General features: G+C 55.3%; 2 protein-coding genes and 1 pseudogene across 8 annotated transcripts; 1 reads left to right on the top strand and 2 right to left on the bottom strand.

The window, feature by feature from the left end:
* The first annotated feature begins 1897 nt into the window (after positions 1-1897).
* LOC130839050 (cytochrome c-like) lies at positions 1898-2214 on the top strand (annotated as a pseudogene).
* A 4406-nt stretch (positions 2215-6620) lies between these two features.
* Positions 6621-7207, bottom strand: INAFM1 (InaF motif containing 1). The gene is given in 2 exon segments (XM_057712695.1): positions 6621-6740; positions 6742-7207. Coding segments are annotated over 2 exon segments (525 nt in total). The 5' UTR covers positions 7147-7207.
* Positions 7208-8083: 876 nt separating this feature from the next.
* CCDC9 (coiled-coil domain containing 9) lies at positions 8084-20087 on the bottom strand. 7 transcript variants are annotated; one of them, XM_057712688.1, is made up of 15 exons: positions 19955-20087; positions 18110-18183; positions 17852-17956; positions 16178-16279; positions 15771-16019; positions 14264-14347; positions 14004-14177; positions 13224-13405; positions 11467-11513; positions 11205-11337; positions 10741-10831; positions 10249-10654; positions 9823-9915; positions 8785-8834; positions 8084-8222 (listed from the first exon to the last, which is right to left on the bottom strand). In XM_057712688.1, exons 2-15 carry the CDS (start codon positions 18110-18112, stop codon positions 8205-8207), a joined length of 1737 nt encoding a protein of 578 aa, XP_057568671.1. In that variant the 5' UTR covers positions 18113-18183; positions 19955-20087; the 3' UTR covers positions 8084-8204. The 7 variants fall into 7 exon arrangements, with proteins under 7 accessions (XP_057568671.1, XP_057568673.1, XP_057568674.1 ...); XM_057712690.1 differs by lacking the exon at positions 19955-20087 and adding an exon at positions 18892-19621; XM_057712691.1 differs by lacking the exon at positions 19955-20087 and adding an exon at positions 18845-18883.
* Positions 20088-21225: the final 1138 nt, after the last annotated feature.

The following is a 21225-nucleotide window of genomic DNA, read 5'->3' as shown; positions in this document are numbered from 1 at the left end:
GGGTTATTTATGTTAAAATGCAATCTTTCCTACATGCCGTGGACCAACTAAGTCCGTGCGCCACAACCATTGAGCCTGCGCTCTAGAGCCTGTGAGCCACAACAATTGAGCCCACGGGCCGCAACTACTGAAGCCTGCACACCTAGAGCCTGTGTTCCACAACAAAAAGAGACCACAATGAGAAGCCCATGCACTGCAACAAAGAGTAGCCCCCACTCACCTCAACTAGAGAAAGCCCACGCAGCAACAAAGACCCAACGCAGCAAATTAATTAATTTTTAAAAATGCAATCTTTCCAAATGCCCATCAATAGATGAATGGATAAACCAAATGTGGTATTTGTGTGCAATGAAATATAATTCAGCCTTAAAAAGGAAGGAAATTCTGACACGCTACAATATGAATAAACTTTAAAAATATGATGCTAAGTAAAATGAGACAGGCACAAAAGAACAAATGCTGTATGATTCCATTTACATGAGGTATGTAGAATAGGCAAATTCATAGAGACCTAAAGTAGAATGGAGGTTACCTGGGATGAGGGGGATGAGGAATTATTGTTTAATGGGTACAGAGTTTCAGTCTGTGAAGACAAAAAAATTCTGGAAATGAATGGTAGTGACGGTTTCACAACAGTGTGAACTTAATGCCTCTGAACTGTATACTTAAAAATGACTAAAATGGGGCTTCCCTGGTGTTGCAGTGGTTAAGAATCTGCCTGCCAATGCAGGGGACATGGGTTCAATCCCTGGTGCAGGAGGATCTCACATGCCACGGAGCAACTAAGCCCGTGAGCCACAACTACTGAGCCCATGTACCACAGCTACTGAAGCCCGCTCCGCAACAAGAGAAGCCACCACACTGAGAAGCCCACTCACTGCAAAGAAGAGTAGCCCCTGCTCTCCACAACTATGGAAAGACCACACACAGTAATGAAGATCCAATGCAGCCAATAAACAAAAAATAAATTTAATTTTAAAAATGATTAAAATAGTAAATTTTTTATGTTATGTATATTTTACCACAATAAAATCATTGCAGAAATGCAATGGATTTATCATGGTTATTTTTTATATAAATTTATATTTTTTTTATTGGCTGTGTTGGGTCTGTTGCTGCACACGGGCTTTCTCTAGTTGCAGCGAGCGGGGGCTACTTTTCATTGTTGTGCGTGGGCTCCTCATTGTAGTGGCTTCTCTTGTTGTGGAGCACAGGCTCTAGGCATATGAGCTTCAATAGTTGTGGCACATGGGCTCAATAGTTGTGGCTCACAGGCTCTAGAGCACAGGCTCAATTGTTGTGGCGCACAGGCTTAGCTGCTCCGAGGCATGTGGGATCTTTTCAGAGCAGGGCTCGAACGCATGTCCCCTGCATTGACAGGCGGATTCTTAACCTCTGTACCACCTAGGAAGTCCCTTATCATTGTTATTTTTAAATGAATTAATAAATAATTTTTTAACTTCTCAAGCTTAATATTTAAATATTGATAGATATAACACGCATACAAAAAAAAAACTCTTTGGGCCCTCAAGAATTTTTAAGGGTGTAAAAGAATCCTGAGGCCAGTAAGTTTGAGAACTGCTGCTCTATGTGCAGCTGAGGTGAGCCTGAACTAGCTGCCCCTGGCACTTCTCTGCAAGGATCTGTAAACTCCCAAGAAATAGTTTCTTCTGGTCCAAGTAGACAGGCGGCCTCTAGTGGAAGTATGAGGTATTGCTTGACGGCGCAAAATTTCTGAGTCATTTTGTAGAGTTCGCTGAAATTCTAAAACGGAGGCAGAGATGGTCGCATGAAATGAGGACTTTCAGCATATCAACTTTAAACCCTGGAGAGAGCGGGACGTTCGGCTTGCGAGCGGCACCCACTTAGCCGTGCACCGAGAAAGAACGATTTGAAAATGGGTGATGTTGAGAAGTGCAAGAAGATTTTTGTTCAGAAGTGTGCCAAGTGCCATACTGTGGAAGAGGGAGGCAAACACAAGACTGGGCCAAATCTCCACAGTCTGTTTGGGAGAAAGACAGTCAGGCTCCTGGATTCTCTTACACAGACGCCAACAAGAACAATGGCATCACCTGGGGAGAGGAGACGCTGTTGGGGTATTTGGAGAATCCCAAGAAGTACATCCCTGGAACAAAAATGATCTTCACTGGCATTAAGAAGAAGGGAGAAAGGGCAGACTTTACAGCTTATCTCAAACAAGCTACTAATGAGTAATAGTTGGCCACTGCCTTATTTATTACAAGACAAATGTCTCATGACTTTTTATGTGCATGGTATTTAAGTTGATCTCATATACTAGAATTCAGATCATGAATGGCTGATGTAATATCTCTGTCCTGATTTAAGTAAGATTGGCTGGTGGCTAAAAACAAACAAACAAAAAAACCCCTGAACCATGACTCCTCTCCTGCGCTTTCACTCACACACACACACGCACACACTCACACGGAGAACCACAGTCACATTCACACACACAAAATTACACACAGACATAACTAGATGCTCACACAGTCGCACAGACACGCAGACAAGATCACACACTCACACTCACACACACTATCTCCACAGACCTCCGAACGTACACACAGAAATACTTTCACACACACACAGACACAGCTTCACACATGGACACACACGCATAGTCTTACACACAGACACACTTTCAGATGCACAGACACACTAAAAATAGCATATAGTTAACAAAAGGGATTCAATAAATGAACGTCATTCTCTATTTTTAAAAAAAGATTGTAATGGAAAATGAGTTTCTTCCCAAAGCCATTAAATAAATGTCGAACAAATAATTAAGATGAATCCAGATTTGGCAGCGTGCCCAATTAGAGGTCCACAATCCCTTAGCTGAAGTCTTTGGGGACAGATGCGTTTCAGAATTCAGAATTGTTCCAATTTTAGAAAGGTAATTCTGAGCGAATGCCATATATTATGCAACACTCCCAGGGACTTGAAGCAGACCCCTTTCCATCAGACATGTTAATATATTTGCAGCAAAATGTGTGAAAATTCACACCAACGGAGGTAAATAAAGAGTGTTAAGAACGCACATTAGCTGATTCGCCACCATGTGAGACGGGGCCAAAATTACCCCCAGAAGAAATATTTTTTTTGGTTGTCAGAGCTTTTTGGAATTCGGAATTGCGGATAAGGGATGTGGGATTCTATCCGCAGGCCCTTCACACGATATCTACATGTACTGCTGCTCTGATTGGTGTGGATCTTCGACTTCAACTTGGACATGCCGGAGGACTGCGGGATCCTGGAGGACGACGACTCTTTAGCGCCCCCTGCTGGTAGCCCCAGCCTTTGCAGTTTAGCTGAGGATTTGGGGTGTCTACAGGCTTTGGCCAGATCCCGCGATAGGTCCTAAACCTCCAGTCTTAACCAACCAGCACCCGACAGCCCGCTGGAACAGGCATTGGTTCCGGGGTTGTCATGTGACCCAAGCTGATCCAATCAGATTGAAGGCAAGCCCCTTGGCTCTTCAGTAGGGACAGGCCTCCCTGTCTCTGAAGGATGGGAAGGAGGAGCCCATAGGTACCTGGATCTATGGGCTCCAGGTGAAGCTGCTTGGGGAGGAGTCCGGAAAGAACTAGAAACAGTTAGATTCCCGCGGGGGCCATGGAATGGTGCTGCTCAGATCTCCCTTTAAGAAATCCTGCTGCTGACAGTACAGCTGTCTGACAGCCCCACCTCATTGGTGCCAAGCCCATGCCTCCCTTGGGCAGCTCCCAATGAGAGAACACAGTGGGTACTAGTGCCAGCTCATTGCAGCCCCACCCAGGACTCCTCTGATGGGCAACCTTTGCTCGAGGACCACCCCATAGACTCCTACCCCCACCCCACATACGTACAGCCAGAGGCTCCTCTGACCCGGTCCTTCTTTCCCTCTCCCCTTTCACAGCTGTCATACTGATGGATGGTGGTGATGGTTGCACAACATTGTAAATGTACTTAATGCCCTGAATTGTACGCTTCAGAATGGTTAAAATAGTAATTTATATGCCGTATGTATTCCACACACACAAATTTTGACCACCCCCCTCTCCTCCTCTCCAGCACCAGCCTGATCTAGCCTCCATCGTCCCTCACCTGAATCAAGGCAGTGGTCTCCTTATTGGGCTCCCAGTTTGCACTCCTGCCCCTACAGTTCATTCCCCACGTGGCAGTCGGAGGGTCGTGTTAACACCTATGTCAGGCTCAGAAGCCTCCCATCTTTCCACTTCACTCAAAATGAAAGTCAAAGTCCTCACCTTGGCCCATGGGGCCCTGCACAGACTACCCCCGTTCTCTCTCCCCCAACCTTCTCCCACCCTCCCCCTCACTCACTCTGCTCCAGGCACACTGACCTCTTTGCTGTTCCTTGATCAAGCCAAGCGCTTTCGGCCTCAAGGCCTTTGCACTTGCTGTTCCTGATTGCTGGAGCACTCTTCTCCCAAAAACTACTCTTAGGCTTCTAGTCAGTAACCAGAAAGTTCATCACTCCCTATCCCCTATGCCCTGATTTTCTCCATTGCGCTTTTTGTTACCTGACATAACATGTATTTAAGTTATTTATGTATGTTTCTTGTCTGTCTCCCCACTGATATTCAGCTCCATCGAGAGCAGAAATTTCTGCCTGTTTTGTTCCCCACTGTGTCCCCAGCACTTAAAATAGGGCCTGGCACATACTAAATGCTGCGTAAATATTTGTTAAATGAGAGATTAAGAGATAGCAACCAAAAGAGAGCCTGAGAGGAACAGGAAGAGAGAAGGCAAGAGAGACAAAAAAGGAGACAAGATAGGGGAGCGAAGGAAGCCAAACTAGGGGAGAAATGAAAAGGGGGGGGGGTTGGATCAAGATGTGGGGGAGAAAAGTGAAGAAGGGAGAAGAAATAGCTGAGGTGAGAGCAACAGAGCTAAGAGCGTGAGTCAGAGAACAGAATGAGGGATAGAAACAGAGACAATATTGAGAAACATCAGAGAGGGAGACACACACACAAAGATTGAGACACAAATACAGACAGCGAAAAGCGGTAAAGAAGGTGGTAAGGGAGACACAAAGACCAGAAGAGAAACCAAGAGTGCAGGAAAATGGGCTGGGAGAAGAGAGTTGAGAACTGGGGGGGAGGGCAGTGGGAACAGGGATGGAGTCCCTCCCTCTCACTCACCATTGGCTGATGTCCAAGGCTCTGGGCTGACTTGATATCCCTTGGGATCAAAGCTGTGGTTTTTAAAGCCCCAAGGGACAGAGATGGGTGGAGAAAAAGAACATGTCATGCTGTTCTAAGGGATTCAGATCACCAGCTTCTTTAATCCTCAGAGAAAATTTTATGAGATAAATGCTATGATCATCTTCATTTTACAGGACCAGAGAGGTTGAGTTACCTGCCCAAAGTCACACAGCTAGTGAGAGGAGCTGGGATTGGAATCTGGGCATATTGGTTCCAAGGTGGGTGCCCCTACCTACCACCTACGCTAATTGCAAAGGGGTGCTGGCTTCCTGAGTTCCATTCAGTCTGGAGACACCCTCCGGGAAGTGGTGCTGGAGGGGTAGAAGAAAGCAGCAAAAGTAAACAGATTGACATTCCTAGCCCCGTACATGTCCACAGCTGTCCCAGTCTGAGGGAGGAGGCTCAGCTTCACCATCCTGGGAAAGTCTCCAGTTCAAAGGGGGTGGTTGGACATGAAAACACTTCCTGCTCGCAGGGTCCAACGCCCTGCCCAGAGCTAGGCCTTAGTCGTCGGGATGGGAAAACAGATTCAACCACCTCTAACACTGCACTGCCGACCAGAGAAGTTGTACTAATCTTCTAAGGCAGCAGGGTGCTCTGATAACTTCCTCTGTGATTTTCAGAGAGGCAGAGACGCCCTCCCACCATCCTCGTCCACGCTCATCTCTCGGATCCCAGGAATAAGGCCTCATTGTCTCCCAGCAGTATCCTGACATCTCCATGGGACTTAGCTTCTGTCCCAGACATTATAATTATACGAATCACAACTCCCAGAAACTCAGTTCTTGCCGAGATCATTCCCATCTCTCCTCCTGTCTCCTGTGCTGTAACAGGAGGCCGGACCTTTGCTCCCCTCCAGAGGCACCTGTCCTCTGCACCAGGCATGCAAAAAACTCTTAAGTCCTTCACACTGTCTGACCTTCAACTGCCCTGTTGTGGATAAGCCTCTTCTTCTCACCCCAACCCAGAAAATACATGATGGAGATGGAAGAAGAAAAGCACCCCCCCCCCCCACCAAGGAAGAGGAGAACCCACACAGCCCACCCAGGGCGAGAGATGAAGATCAGATGCCAGGAAGGACTTGCCCTCACAAACTTGAGAGGGGAGGCACCTCTGCAGATAACATGACAAACACAGCACGAGGCAGCTGGGGCTGGAGTTTATTGCAGGTGAACACATGGACACGGAGATTCAGGGAGGAGGAGGCCCGGCTGAGGGCTCTGTGCTCAGAATCCTAAGGAGTGAGGATCAGGAGGCAGAGATCAGTATGGGGTCTGCCGGATGGTGGAGGACCTGGCCTGACGGCGGAGGATCTGCGAGGGGCGAGGCCCAGGGCCAGCTCCCCTTCGCCCCCATTCTTCAGGATGACGGCCCCGGAGACACTAGACGATGTCATGAAGAGGGAGCCAGAGCCCAATCCGGGAACGGCGCATCCGCGGCGGGGGCGCGGGGCTCCCGAAGGCCGAAGGTCCATCTTGGGTGAAAAGGAGGGTTAGCCGGGTCCTCACCCCCCCGCGGCCTCCGGCGTCTCCCCCGGCGTCTGGCGGCGGCTGGGGTCGCTGTGGCGGCGGCGGCGGCGGCGGCTGCGCGGCGGCTCGAGCTGGGGTCGCGGCCCGCCAGGGGCTCCCAGGAGGCAAGAGACCGAGGCAGCGGCGGGCGCCGGGGCAGGCAGCGCGTCCGAGCGGGCGCCGCACGGAGAAGACTGCGAGCTGGGCGGCGGGCCGGCTGGGGCTGCAGGGGGCCGCGTGGGAACCCAGATGAGACCGTAGTAGACAGCGAGCAGCACGGCAGCCAGCGAGACACAGAGAAAGTAGGCGCAGACCGGGGCCAGGCGCAGCCAGCGGCCCCGCGGGCCCTCGCTCAACCCTGCGCCACCCGGGCTCTCGCCGCCGCCACCCACACAGCTCGTGCCCCGCATCCCCGCAGCCCACTCGGCCGGGTGCCACTGCCCGCACAAGACCGTCCCCTATGCCCGCCCCCTCAGGGGGCCGCCCCCTTAGGAGGACCGCCTCCGCGCTCTAAGTCTCCCTAGTCCAACCCCGCCTTCGCCCACGTGGTCACGCCCCCACGAGGGCGGCCTCCTCCGCGTTCTAAGCCCGCCCCCTCCTCAGCCTTCAGCCAACCATTATCAAGCTAAGGCTTAACCACAGCGTCGTGACCCCGCCCCCACTTGGCTCTGCCCCTGCCCCAGGCATGCAGTACCTCAATTTTTCTCAAACGCAGGTCCCGGCCCAGCCGACTTCTGCCAGGCTTCGGTGTTATACTCGCCCCGGCACTTAGCTCCGCTCTCCCCTTTTTTCTGTCCTCCTCCCCGAGGCCTAACCCCGTCGCCTTTCGGAATTCAGACTTCTTCCAGGCATTGAGCTCCGCCACTCCCTTGCCAAGCCTTTTAAGTCCCGCCCCTCCTTGGCCGCAGTCCCGCCCCAGTTCTAACTTGCCCTTCTCCAAGTTAAACTCTACACCAGCATTCGACTCCACCCCCTTCTCCCCCCACCCTCACCCACAGTCAGTCCAAGCTCCTGTTTTCTCCTCCTCGCTCCCCTAGTTTGAGCACTCCATTCTAAACCACGCCCTCTGCCGCTGGCTGCGCCCCACACCAGCGTTAGGGATTCCCATCTAAACCTGCTCTTGCGGTTCCACCCCACATCCTAACACCCTCCCATGGTTTAACCCCTTCCACCAGAACTCTGGCCCCACCCAGACACTAACCAAGCCCCCCACGGGACGCGCCTCCTCCTCCACACTTTGTGTCCAGAGGTCTAAGCTCTCGCCCCGAAGCTCCAGCTCCGCCCCACACCCGTCACGCCCCCTCCCATCTCCTCCCCTACCACCCTCAATTTCTCCCTCTCTAAAGCCACGGGGTCCAGAGCAGGCTCCGGAGAGAAGAGAGCACAGCCCGGAGATTCAGACTAAGCCCCTCCTGCCGCCCCCTCCCCATCAAGGCGGGGAAGCTTCAGTCCCCTCCCGGGAGCGTCTTCAGGAATTCGGGGAGGCCTGTGGGAGGGGGGGGAGGGAAGACGTATCAGGGGGGTGGAAGAAGAAAGACCCCCTTCCTCCCGCCTCTTCCGCCACGGAAAAGCCCGCCAAGCACAGCAACCCAGCCTGCCCCCGCCAGAAACACAGTTCAAAGGTTAGCGGAAGCACTGCGTTTAATAGAGACCCGGCAGGCGGCCGAGAAAATCAGGTCCTTCAAAAGTCACCGGCTATTTGCCATGCCCCAGATGTTAACTCCTGGAGGCGGAAAACGGCCTGGGAACTGGCACCTAGACCCTCATGGCCTCCGTAAGTGGGTACCTCGGGGGCGTCTCAGCCACCCGGCGCCACGGCGCCCCCCATTTGTGAGACTGAACTATTGCCCTGGCCCCACCCGGTTCACTGTCCCTGGCTCCGCCCCCCTTACATTTAACCCTCTCCTGGCTGGAGTGTGGCGGAAGCAGAGGACAAAAGAGCGAGGCGGCGGGAGGTTAGTGCAGAGCGCGGAGGCCACAGTCGGCGGGCGCGATCAGCGGGCGGCCCCCGGTGGCGAAGCGGCCGCCACCACTTTGCAGAAACGCACCCTCTGGAAGTCGGTGATCTCCGCAGTCTCCTGGCCCTCAGGGTCCGCCTCTGGGAAGAGAAGGGGCGGCCGGTCACCGGAGGCAACAGTAACCCCCGCCCCCGCCCCGCCCCTCCGCCCCACTGAGCCTGGCGGCCGCCCACCGCGCCTTAAGCGGTTTACGAGTCTCAGACTCCTTTAATCCTCTGAGTAGACCCACGCGGCAACACACCCCCCAAGAGAAGCATGTTTACAATCGAATACATAATCTGGCATAGCGAAGTCGCAGTCACGTGACCCAAAGACAAAGGGCTTGGGAACCCCGGCCTCAGCCACCATCCTAAACTCTCCCCCTCCGATCCCAGGCCCACCCCACCCCACCGGCCTAAGCCACCCTCTCTCATGCCTGCCCTACAGGACCTACCCTCCACTTCCCTTGCCCACCTTCTGAGTCCTAACCAGACCCTCCTTGGCTCTGCCCCCAAACCCTACTCCCACTCCTGGGGCAGGTCCGTGGTTCACAACCCGGCTTCCACCTGGTGGAGGTGGAGACAGGGTTCGGCCTCTTGCTCCAGGTCCGCTGGGCCCAACATTTAATGTCACCCCAATTTTTTTACCGTACTATTTTACATACTTCCAATTTACCCCAGTTTACTGATTTATGCCTCAAAACTCTAATCCCGCCCACAGCTAAATCCATTATTTTTGATCTGTTTACATTTCTAATCCTGCCCTTAGCTCCTCCCCCTGAACCTAGCCCACCCCCTTATTTTTAGATTACTTTCCAGAACCCCTGGGATGGGCCTCTAAACCCTAATCTCAACCTGGCTCCACCGCCCCACCCCTAAACCCCATACACACTCAACTCCTAGTCCTTCCTTTAGATCCACCCCCTCCATTCCCAGCTTTCCCAGCAGTCTAACCCCACCCCCAGGTCCAGCTGCTACCCCACCCCCAAGACGGAGACCCACTCCATTCTACTCCCCACAAACCCTCTTCCCCTCAACCCAAGAGGAAGAGGAAGAAAGACCACCTCCACCACCCTAGCCGCTCCCCCACCTGGAGCTGCCTCAGACCCCTCCTCTTCAGCTTTCTGGGTTGCTGGGAGGCTGTGCCCACTCTCCAAGGAAGCAGGGGCTGGCGGGTCACCTCCTGGGGAAGGGGGAGGCCCAGTCAAGCCCCTTCCCCTCCAAATATCCCCCCACCCAAGAGAGAAGGCCCTGGGGCAGGGAGGGGGTCAAGGACACACGTGGGGAATGTCATTTGAGGAAGTGAACTCTTTATTGGGGAGAGCACTCTGAATGGCTCAGAGCAGGGCAGGATATAGGGGTGGGCATTGCAAAGACAGGCATGGCCCATCCCCCCTAGCCACCAGGGCCATGGGGCACGCGGGGTCCCGGGGCCAAGCCTGAGGGTCCCCCATGCACCCCTCGAGCACACACACAAGCAGCCAGCTTCATGCATTTTCAAAAGGCCAGGCCTCACCCGGAGAGAGGGCATCTGCCGGGTGGGCGGTCCGGGGAGAATTCAGCTCCATCTCTTCACCCCAGTCGGACACAGGGTGGTGGCCCCCAGGGGGCGAGAAGGGGCTGGAAGGTGTGGCAGGGGCCTGGGGGAGCGGCAGGGGCTCCTCCGGCCTGGTGGGCTCTTTGTCACCACATTCTCCAGTGGGGCTCCCGCTGGGCTCGGCCTCGTGGGGTTGGTGGTCTCGGGCTGGCTCTTCTTCCTCCTCGTCAGCCTCTTCTTCTTCTTCCTCGACCTCCTCCTCATCCTCACTCACATCTTCCCACTCCTCGTCCTCCCCGTCCTCACCGTCCTCACCCTCGCCCTCCTCACCCTCCTCGCCCTCATCCTCAGGAGGCCGATGGGCAGGGGCCGGGGTCTCAGGCGGCTGTGAGGAACACAAGGCAGGTTGCGGAGAGTGTGAGGGCCCCGGGCCCCCCACACCGCCTGCCAGGAGATGACACCCTGCCCTACCTGTGTGGGCGCCTCCTGGGGGGGATTGGGCTGTGGGGGCTCGGGGGCTGCGGACACTGCCTCCTTCGTCTCCCAGCGGTCATCGTGGTCACTGGAGGGGACAAAGGAAAGGGGTGAAGCCAGGTAGAAAGGAGAAAGGGGCTTCCCACCCCCAGCTCCTCCCCACAAACAGAGCTGCAGCATTCAACTGGGGGAAGGGAGAGCGAGCTGCGGGAATTTCCGGACAAGGAGCTCAGACGGACAGATGGAGGGGGGGCCAGGTGGCAGAAGAGGAGACGGGTGGGAGGGGAGGAGGAGACAGATGAGGGCAAAGCAGAGAGGCATCTTGGCCCGAGAGACAGACAGGGCCAAGATGGGACAGACAGATATACCCCCCACACACACACAAGCCAGCGAACACCCAGGGGTCGAGCCACAAAGCCCCGCTGGGGTTGTGCACATGCCAGGGGAAGGGGTGCCCCCACCTGTAGGCACGGGGGGCTGCCTTGGCCTGGGGTCTGCCGCTCTTCCTCTTTCTGCGGTTGACCTCAGTTTTGTGCTGGGACAGGAACTCCCTGAAAGTGGGGGGCTTGGGGGGCCGGGCCCAGGCCTGGTCATCTGCAACAAAATCCAGGAGGAGTTGGGGGTCGAGGGCACAGCACCAACCAACCACCCCCACCCCACCCCACCCCACCCCCCTCCCCAGCCCAGCCAGCTGCCTCACCCCACCCGAGGACTCCCACTCACCGTAGCGGTGGGATGGCTCCAGGGCCGCGGCTGGACCATCCTTGAACCTGAGGAAAGAGAAAGAGGGTGAGGTGGCAGCTGGGGGCACAGGAAGAACAAGAAGTGTTGGAAGCGATCAGGGGGAGAGTTGGGGGCCAGGGTCAGAAATCGAGATCATAGGAGGCAAGGTGGTCAACCAGAAGGGGGGAGAGGAAAGGAGTGTCACTGACTAAAAGGAGGACAGGACCAGGTGAAGGACAAGAGGCAAATATGACATAGCAGTGACAAACACAGAAAGAAAAAAAAGTCAGTATTTGACAGCCTGCTCCCACCCCCCCCCAACAAAAATCTGCAAAGTCATGATCCCCAGCTTCCTGCCCAGTCTCATTTCCTATCACTCTTTCTCACCTCCCCAGCTAAGCAAGTTCTCCTACCACATGGAGCTCCTGCCTCAGGGCCTTTGCACCTGCTGCTCCTGGGATACTCTTCCTCAGATCTCGCAGTGGCCCACTCCCTAACCTCCTTCAGGCCTCAGCTTGGAGGCTTTTCTAAACTTTCTAATCACATATTATTACATCTATTAACTAAGTCTAAAACGGTGGCCTCCAACTCTCTCTGTACTCTGCTGCATTATTTTTCAGCATCTGACTTCAGCTCTGTTCACTGCCCATCTTTTCCACTGGACTCTAAGTTCCATGAAGACAGAAGCATTTTCCTCACTGCTATATCCCCATCACCTAGAACCTTCCATAACACATAGGAGGGACTCAATAAATGTTTGCTCATGAAATCAACACACACATGCATTAATGAAACTTGCTGCAGACTGCTTCAGGGACATAAGAGAAAAACAATTACTTTCTCAGTCTTAACCCTGCGAACGTCTATCCAAAGCACACCTGCCTACACCTTAGAAAGATCAGCTACAATATCTGTGCAAAACATTTCTCATGCTGGCACAAGCTTAGCTCACAATCCAAAAATAAATGCTCTGACCGCCAGGCACACAGACAAGATCCTCTTTCTTTAGCCAGCACTGTGGCAAAGGATAGAGGATAATATAAAAACTACAGCTACTGATCTTAAGAATGCCGTTGGGCAGCTCTTCCAGAATTTTCTCTGCCTTTGCTATGGAAGTTGGTCCTCCCGCAGATGATGTCTTCACTTTAAGTTTGACTAACAGGATGTTTCCTGGGACCCGAAAGGGGACAGAGTCAGACCTGAGGATAATCATGCCACTGGGATAAGGGATTTGGGTCGGTGGAGGACAGGTCAAAGGGAGGAAGAGAGGATGTAGATGTGTAATCAGTGTAATTCTTCACGCCCTCCCTGCGTGAGAATTCACATCCGTGCCCTTGGCCACGTAGATACTGCAGTACCACCCACTAGAGAGGGCAGAGTTTAAGATCCCGCCACAACAAGGTGGGGTCTGCTGGCTAACAGAATAGGGAGGTGTGTCCACTCTTCCTCCTGCACATCTGCCAATGCCATGGCCATCACTTCCCTGGGTAACCCCTTCCCTTAGCATGAACCCCAGAATGAACACCTGTGAGCTAGACCCACAGCTTCAAGTCCAGCCTGGATCAGCCCAACCCAGGAGACCTGTGAACACAAGAGAAAATGCTTTTCCATGCCCCTGAGATTTGGTGGTGGTTACACAGCATTACCTAGCAACTACTAACTTATATACAGGGTGAGAAACGAGAGAGAGGCAGAGGAGTCAGAAATCAGGGCCAAGGTCAAGGAGCCAAAGAGGGTCAGGCCGGGCGGAGACTCACATGCCATCAGTCTTCTCAGCATCCCACTCCCGTCGCCACTGCCCAGTGGGCTTGCGGTGCCGCTGCAGCCGCTCCTGGTCGATCTTCTCCCGCTCCTGCTTCCAGCGCAGGTACTCGGACCGCTCTCGGCCCGTCATGGAGAGCGTCATGTCTCCGGCGCCACCCAGGCCAGCTCGGCGGCCCTGCCCCCAGCAGAGATGCAGTCAGGGCCCAGTCCACAACCCTCCCCCACCCCACCCCCTCCCCCAGGCCCTCTAAGCTGGGGGAGTAGGTAGAGCCACCGGCTCAAGGTCACACAGGGAGATGACACGGTGGAGATCAAAGCCACATCTGCCCATGTGGCACCTCCTCAGAGAGGCCATCCCAGATCTCTGTCTCTTAGCAGCATCCCTCTCTATTCTCCGTCTCCTCACCCAGCTGGGCTGGAGTTTTCTTCCCAACATTTGGCACGACCTGACATCTTATTACGTGGTCACAGATTTAGCCCCAGCACCCGAAACAGTACCTAGCCCCTGGCAGGTGCCAAGTATCACTAGCATTCGTAAGGAGAGGCCACAGCCAAAACACACCATAAAGCTACAAAAGGAAAGCATTGTGGTGCTGGCGCCAAGCACCCACAATTAACTCGGGGGGAAGCCTAAGTGCAGGGCTGCCACCTCTCCCGGCTCTGTGTCCTGCGCGGCTGCACCCGGTGATTAGCACACACCCCACCACTGAACACTGAGGCTGGCTGCTGGACGGTATGTCGTGGCCCGGGGTGCCCCGACGGCCGGCACCCACCTGCCGCTCCTGCTCAAGGCCACAGCGCACCCGCTCGAAGTCGGGGCCCCCCCAGTTGCGCCCGTGCCGGCGGCTGCCTTCCCGGCGGTCCCGCTCAGGCTCCTCCAGGGGCCCGCTGCGTCGCCGGGGGTCGTCCAGGAAGTTCCGCACGGGGTTGGGCTCCAGCACGCCTTCCTGCGGGCACGCGGAGGCGGGCCGTGTTGGCGGGCTCCCCGGGCCGGGCGTCCGCCCCGCCGCCAGGGGGCGCCCGCGGCACTGACCCGCTGGTTGCGCTCGTACTCGGCGATCTTCTCCATCTCTTCGTTCATCTTCTCAATGTTCTGCTTGCGCCGCTCCTCCCACTCCTTGTTGGGGGGGGGGGGTGGGGACAAAGACAGAGTCGCAGGGTAGTAGAAAGAACCACGCAACACGAGCGATTGTCGCCATCTGAAACTCTCTTCTTAGGCCTGCGTGCCAGGCAGCGCGTGTCCCCGGTCAACGCATAAGGAGGGCTTAATGTGCTGCGACTGTGCAAACAATACGGCGTGTGCTGAACGCCCGCTTTCCTTCTGGGGTCTGGAATTTGGGCCTGTACTAGGCAGAGGGGACCTACTAGGCAGCCCCGGATAAAAAGCCTGTGCGTTAGGTCTCTAATGAGTCCCTCGTAGATGACCCTTGACACATGCTGTCAAGGCCGGAGGAATTAAGGGCAGCCTACGTGTCTCCACTGGGCGAGGACTCTTGGAAGCCGGTGCCTGGTATCCTCCAGACTTTGGCCCATGGTCCCTTTCCCTTTGCTGATTTTGCTTTGTATTCTTTCCCTGAAACAAATCTTAGCCGTGAAGCTTTCTAGCAAAACGCTGAACCTGGAAGAGGGGTTGGGGACCCTAACACGCTATGGCTGCCACTGTAATAACCTGGCAGATGGCCAGGTGACCCCCACAATCCATTCTCCTCTCCTTCCAAGGTAACAATTTTTTTTTTTTTTTTCTGGGCAGTAACAGAATTTTAGATGAGCACATAACATTTCCAGGACTCGGCATACAGGAGAGAAAATAAACCTCCATTTGATCGAAGCCATGGTATTTTGGGGTCTTTCTGTTGTAACAGTTTAGCACATACAAATAATAACATCCTTAAATAACATTCACTGAGTGCTTACTCTGAAGGTTTCAATGCCTGATGTCACATGATACTTACGATAACTTTAAACCTGACTTTCATTCTCCTTTAAGAGTGAGAACCAGGAAGCTCCCTGAGGGGAAGTGAGCTGCCCAAGGACAAGGAACTAATAGAAGGTTGACCCCTAAGCCATCACGCTAGGCAGCCTCCCACTCTGCTAACCTGCGTGGCACGGTGCTGGGAGCAGTTACAGTAAGAACATCACTGCTCCCCACCAATAAATCCAGAGAGCGACAGAAAGTATGTCCACATGCAAGAGAAAGCCTGTGTGCACGCGCGCTGGACAAAGCCCGCCGGACAAACCCCGCCAGAGGGCACCACAAAGAGAAAAAAGAGAGATGGGCAAGGGAAGGCAGGTGGGCACTGCACAGCTGACAGCAAGCAAAACAGGGCAGATAGAGAGAAAGAGACAGAGTACCCACAAGCACTGGTCAGGAGGAGGAAGGAAAGGAAAAGATGAAAAAGAGCTGGAGAGAAGGGCCAAAAAAGCAACAGAGACAGAGAAGGATGGATGAACGAGACAATACGTTTGAGAGCAGGCACAGAGAGAGAAACAGGACAACACAGATCCTCGCCAGAGGACTCCAGCCCCTTCCAGGCTCCTACCTTGGATTTGCGGTCGGCAGTCGAGGCATCTCCAGCTCCAGAGAGATGAAGGGACCCCCTGCCCCGACCCCTCCGGCCGCGGCCCCCAGCTCCTCCTCGAGGCTGCTCCCCAGGACTGTCTTCCCAGCTGCGGGATGCCCGGCCCATGCCTGCCCGGCCTCCATGCTGAGGGGGGATCCGGCCTCCCTTGCTGGCCCCTGGGGGCCGGGGGGTCCCAGGAGACCTCCGGGAGGGACCCAGGTTCTTCTCCTGGAAAGGTGGGGGGGGGGGGAGCACAGTCACTGGGGCAGGGAGACCAGCTGCCAGGATGAAGGCCCCCACGGGTCTGGGGCAGCTGGGAAGACCCTTAGTTCTCAACCCTCGCCCCTCGCTGTCTTCACAAGTCCCCACCCCAGTGTGGAGCTCACCATTTCCACTGCCACATTCTCCTTCTCCACTGAGCGGCCCTTCCGGGGAGCTGTCACCGCTACTCCCTCGAGTTCAGCTTTTTTACGGTCCTCCTCAATCTCCTAGGAGCAAACACCAAAGATAAGGAGTGTCAGGGGTCCTGTGTACCAGCCAGATTCCCACAACCCCCTGAACTTCTCCTAAGTCTTCCCCAGCCCAGACCTCTCTCTGGAGCTCTAGACAAGAAAGCTGGTCACTTCAGCGTCTTCCCTCAAACTCCACCAGGCTGTTCCCCTGCTCAGAACCCATCTCTGAGCCAGAGCCAAAGGCTTCACCACAGCCGATGAGACCCTACTGGGTCTAGTCTCGTTACCACCATGAACTCATCTTCCACTCTATCCCGCACTCACTCTGACCTCCTCACAGTTCCTGAAACCTACCAGGCTCAAACCTGGCTCAAGGCCTTTGCATCTTTTGTTCCCTCTGCCAGGAACACTCTCCCCGCAGAGATCCTCCAGTCCCTCACCCCCTTCAGGTCTCACCTCAAAAGACCCCTTCTCAGGAAGGCCTTCCCTGACCAGCTGCCCTGTATTGTCTGCCTCCTCCCCACGACAGAATCTGGCCCAGGACAGGGATAGCTGTCTGTTTTGTTCACTGATGTATATCCCAAGCCTAGAACACTGCCTGACACACAACAGAGGTTCAATATGCCTTTTTTTTCCCTTAAATGAACAAATGCATGAAGAATGAATAAATGAAACTCAGTGCTCATCCCGTCTCAGGGACAGCCCCACCACCTACTCTGTCACCTGTGACAGGGACCTAGGCCTCATCTTGGACCCTCTCTCCTCTCTAGCCCCACCACCGCCTGTCAGTCACCGAGTCCCTTCCAACAGTCCTGTCCCAGGTTGGGCACCTCCTCCCACACCCCCTGCCGGAGTCCCTGCCCCAGCTTCCTCCTTGTCTCCAATATCCCCTCCTCCCACCCACCACACACAGCAGCCAGAGGGGTCTTCTTAAAAAGCTATTCTGACCTTGCCCCGCTCCCCCTCAAAGCCCTCCAGGGCTCCCCAGTGTCCTTAGGAAAAAGTCCAAACTCAGCCAGGTGGTGTTCCGGGTCCTGCATGGCCTGCCCCAGCTGACCTCTTCAAATCAACATCCCCCAACTGACCCTCCAACTTTAAGCTCCAAGTTTTTGCACAAACTGTCCTCTCTGCGTGAAACGTGTTCTGCTCTCTTTTTGACTGGCTAATGTCTACTCACCTTTCGGGTGTCAGAATCCCCTCCTCCAGAAAGCCCCCCTAAGTATCCCCCAGGCTGGGTGAAGAGCCCCTCTGAGCTCCCACAGAACCCTGAACTCCTCCATCCCAGCTCTGCCCACTGTGGGTCTTCACTGACTGAAGCCACGGCTGGGCCCCTACTGGCCTGTGAGGCCTGGGGCCAGGGGTCATCTCCATCACTGCTGCTTCCCCAGCACCACTCAGCAGTGGGCCTGGTGCAGTGAAAACACTGGAGAATACTTGTGAACAAATGAATGAATGATGGAATGAAAGGAAGAATCCCAGGCTAAGGCCTCTGGCTTTTATCCCGAGAGTGATGAGGAGTCATGAAAAGGTTTTAAGGAAGGGAGAGGTGAGGGAAACTCACTGCAGGGAGGAGAGGGGATGGGGTCTCCCAGGGCAGGGCTAGGGCACCTGGTAGCGCCGGATGAGGGCCTCATTCTTCCGACGAAGAGCCTCAATCCTCTTATCTAGCTCAGCATCCTTCTCCTCCTTCGATTTCAGATCCAGTGTGGCTGACTGAGAGGGGCAGACAGTTGAGAGACAGTAAGATAAACCGAAACCCACCCCAGTGCCATTCAATCCGGTGTCTGACAGTCAGGAACTGGGTCCCCTCCTCCTAAGCCCGGTGCCCCAAAGCACAGATCCCAGAGACCCCGCTTTCCCTCTCACCATTCCACCGGCAGGGTGGGACCAGGGTCCCGGCAAACCTCCGCTGCAGAATCTGGACACAGCACTGGCGGTTCCTGAGAGCAGAGGGAACAGAAGGACTAAGGGCAATAGCTCCACCCAATCTGTCTCCTCCCCTCCCACACTGTGGGCTCCTCTAACGCACGCACACACCCCGACACTCCAAGGTAATGCTGGCCCTCCCTCCCACCCCCTCTTCTTCAAGTGCTAGGCCGCCCCTTACCTGGAAAACTTTAGACTCAGTCCTCTCCTGAAGGTTTTGGACCCAACCATTTCCCATGTAAACAACGGAGTCACACCCGCCTTGGGAAAGTTCTGGCCCCACCCCACCACTTAGGGAAACATCCCACGCTACTCCCTTCAAAACGAAAATTCTAGTTCAGTCTCCACACCCCTGTGCTGGAAGCTGAAACCAAGGCCTCCATCCCAGGAGAGCTTTAGGTAGAGCCTATCCCCCAACCTGCACAAGAAAGTTCTAGGCCCAACCCCCTGTGCCCCTTTCGGTGCCGCTCACACCCCCGTTAACAGACTAGATCTCTTTCCCAGGAGTTTCACAAAAAGTCTTATAACCCCACAGCCAAAAACAGTTCGAACCCCACTCTTTATTTGCTGCCGCTACACTCAGGAATGTTCTACTCCCGCCCCCGGCATCCTAAGAAAGGTGCCGCTGCTTCCCCGCACCCTCATAAAGATTCCACCAACAGGCCCGGTACCCACTGGCGAAGCTTCCTGGGTCTGGCTTGACCTCCCCAATGAACACCCACCCGAGCACGGACAGAACTTTCCGGCCCGCCCGCGGCTCTCTAGGGAAAAGCTCCAGTCTCCACCCTGTGGAGAACGCCACGGCCCCGCCCCGGGCCAGGGCAAACTTTCCGGCCCCGCCTTTCCCGCCAAACCTATGGCCCCGCCCACATGATCGCGTCATTAATCCCCCCCAACCCCGCTCCCGACTTCCCCAGCCAACCCTCTGGCCCCGCCCTCTAGATCCTCAAGCAACAGCCTAAACCCGCCCCCTCCTTCTGGCGTTATTACACCGGCCCAACCCCCGGCTCACCAGCCTACACTCTGGCCCCGCCTCCGATCTGCCCTACCATCCTTCTGGTCACGCCCCCTGGCTCCGCCCCCGCCTCGTCGCGTCAAAGTCTGGCCTCGCCTCCAGCGCCTCTAGGTTTCGGCTCAGCCTCCAGCTTCACCACACTCTGGCCGCACCCCTGGCTCCTGCAAAACTTTCTGGCTCCACCCCTCAGCAGTCTCCGCCAGCACTTGGCCCCGCCCCAGCTCACACGCCTCTTTTTGGCCCCGCCCTCACGCTCGGGTCGGCTCCGGAGCCCGCCCCTGACTTCAAGGACCTAACCCTAACCAGGGCAGGCAAAATTTGCTGGCCCCGCCCCCAGCGTTTTCTGCCAGCGTCCCGGCCCCGCCCCTAGCTCGCCGGGTACCACTTGCCCCGCCCCCAGCCCGGGCACAACTTTCTCGACCCGGCCCCCAGCGTTTTCCGCCAGAGTTCCGGCCCCGCCCCTAGCTCGCTGGGTAACACCCGGCCCCGCCCCCAGCCCGGGCACAACTTTTCGGCCCCGCCCCCAGCTGCCCACCCACGCTCCGGACTCGCCCGAAGTCCGGCCCACCCCGGCCCTACCCACCCGCCGACGTCCCGCCCCTCCAGCACTCCTCTAGCTTCCCATGTGGGCGTCCAGTGCCCGCCCCCCGCAGAGTACTCTGACCCCGCCCCCGCGGGCTGCTCACTACTCTGCCCGCGCCCGCTCCCCCCACGTGAGGCATCAGGCCCCGCCCTCTCCGGGCGCGCTCCCGGCCCCCTCCCCCGGTCACCTGTCCCGGAGACCCCGCAGCGTCCGCGACTCCGGCTCCGTCGGTCTCCGCGTCCGCAGCTCCCGGGCCCCGCGCGTCACTTCCTCCCCGCACCACGTGAAGAGGCGCATTAAAACGGGTCACTTCCGGTCCTGCCGGCCTGTTTCCGGGAGCCTTAAAGGAGCCGCTCCCCCCAGGTGAAGGGGACTGGGTTGAGCCGGTCCGCAAGGGTGTTCTGGAAGCTTGTTCTACGGCCTTATGCCTGGATTACCTTCTTGCAGGGAAAGGAGACACCATCCTCTCTCTCTGGCATCTACCTGCTTCTCCTCTTTCCTGGTTCCAATAAATAGATGCCAGGAACTGGGCAATGACTCCTGGAAGCCTGACCTGTCAGGTTCTGCTGGGAGTGGATGGGGGATCCCCCACCCTCCTGCCAATGAAACCTTACAGTTAGTTGTGGGAGCTTAAAATTTTCAACGGAAAGAGTCGTTTCTTCATCCTCTAAATCAGCGTTGAGTGCCAGGCTTTGTGCTGGGGTGGGGGGGGGGAGTTTAAGGTGATGAACAAGGCAGACCCCATCCCTGTCCTCATGAGGGAAGGCACAAGTACATGTGAAATAATAGAAAACAGAAATGTGGGAGATGTCCTGCAAGAAGGACTGGAGGAGAGGCTGAGGGTGAGAAGGGGTGGCTGTGCAGGCAGAGGACACACAGTCTGTGCAGAGGCCCTGTGGTGAGTGAGCTTGGTGCATTCTAGGAAATGGAAGATGCTCGGAGAAGGATCTGCTGACTTTGGCTACAGAGTTCAGAGGGTTACATGCATTAACCAAAACTTAGACATAATTAACCTATTATTACAAGTGATGATAAATGTTATGCAGCACCCTTACAAGAGGTGATGACAGTTATAAGTGGGCAGACCAGATTCCCTGAGATTGCCAATAATTTTATTTTGTGATTTAAAACATGGAAAGGAGAGGGACTTTCCTGGTGGCACAGTGGCTAAGAATCTGCCTGCCAATGCAGGGGACACGGTTCAAGCCCTGGGCCGGGAAGATCCCACATGCCATGGAGCAACTAAGCCTTTGTGCCGCTACTATTGAGCCTGCGCTCTAAAGCCTGTGAGCCACAACTACTGAGCCTGTGCACCACACTGAACCCTGTCCACGCCTAGAGCCTGTGCTCCACAACAAGAGAAGTCATCACTCCCCGCAACTAGAGAAAGGCAGTGCACAGCAACAAAGACCCAACGCAGCCAAAAATAAATAAATAAATAACTTTTTTTTAAAAATG

The sequence above is a fragment of the Hippopotamus amphibius genome, chromosome 16 (assembly GCF_030028045.1).
Source record: "Hippopotamus amphibius kiboko isolate mHipAmp2 chromosome 16, mHipAmp2.hap2, whole genome shotgun sequence".
In the NCBI taxonomy this organism is placed as follows: Eukaryota; Metazoa; Chordata; class Mammalia; order Artiodactyla; family Hippopotamidae; genus Hippopotamus; species Hippopotamus amphibius.
This window is presented reverse-complemented; position numbering and strand designations above follow the sequence as displayed.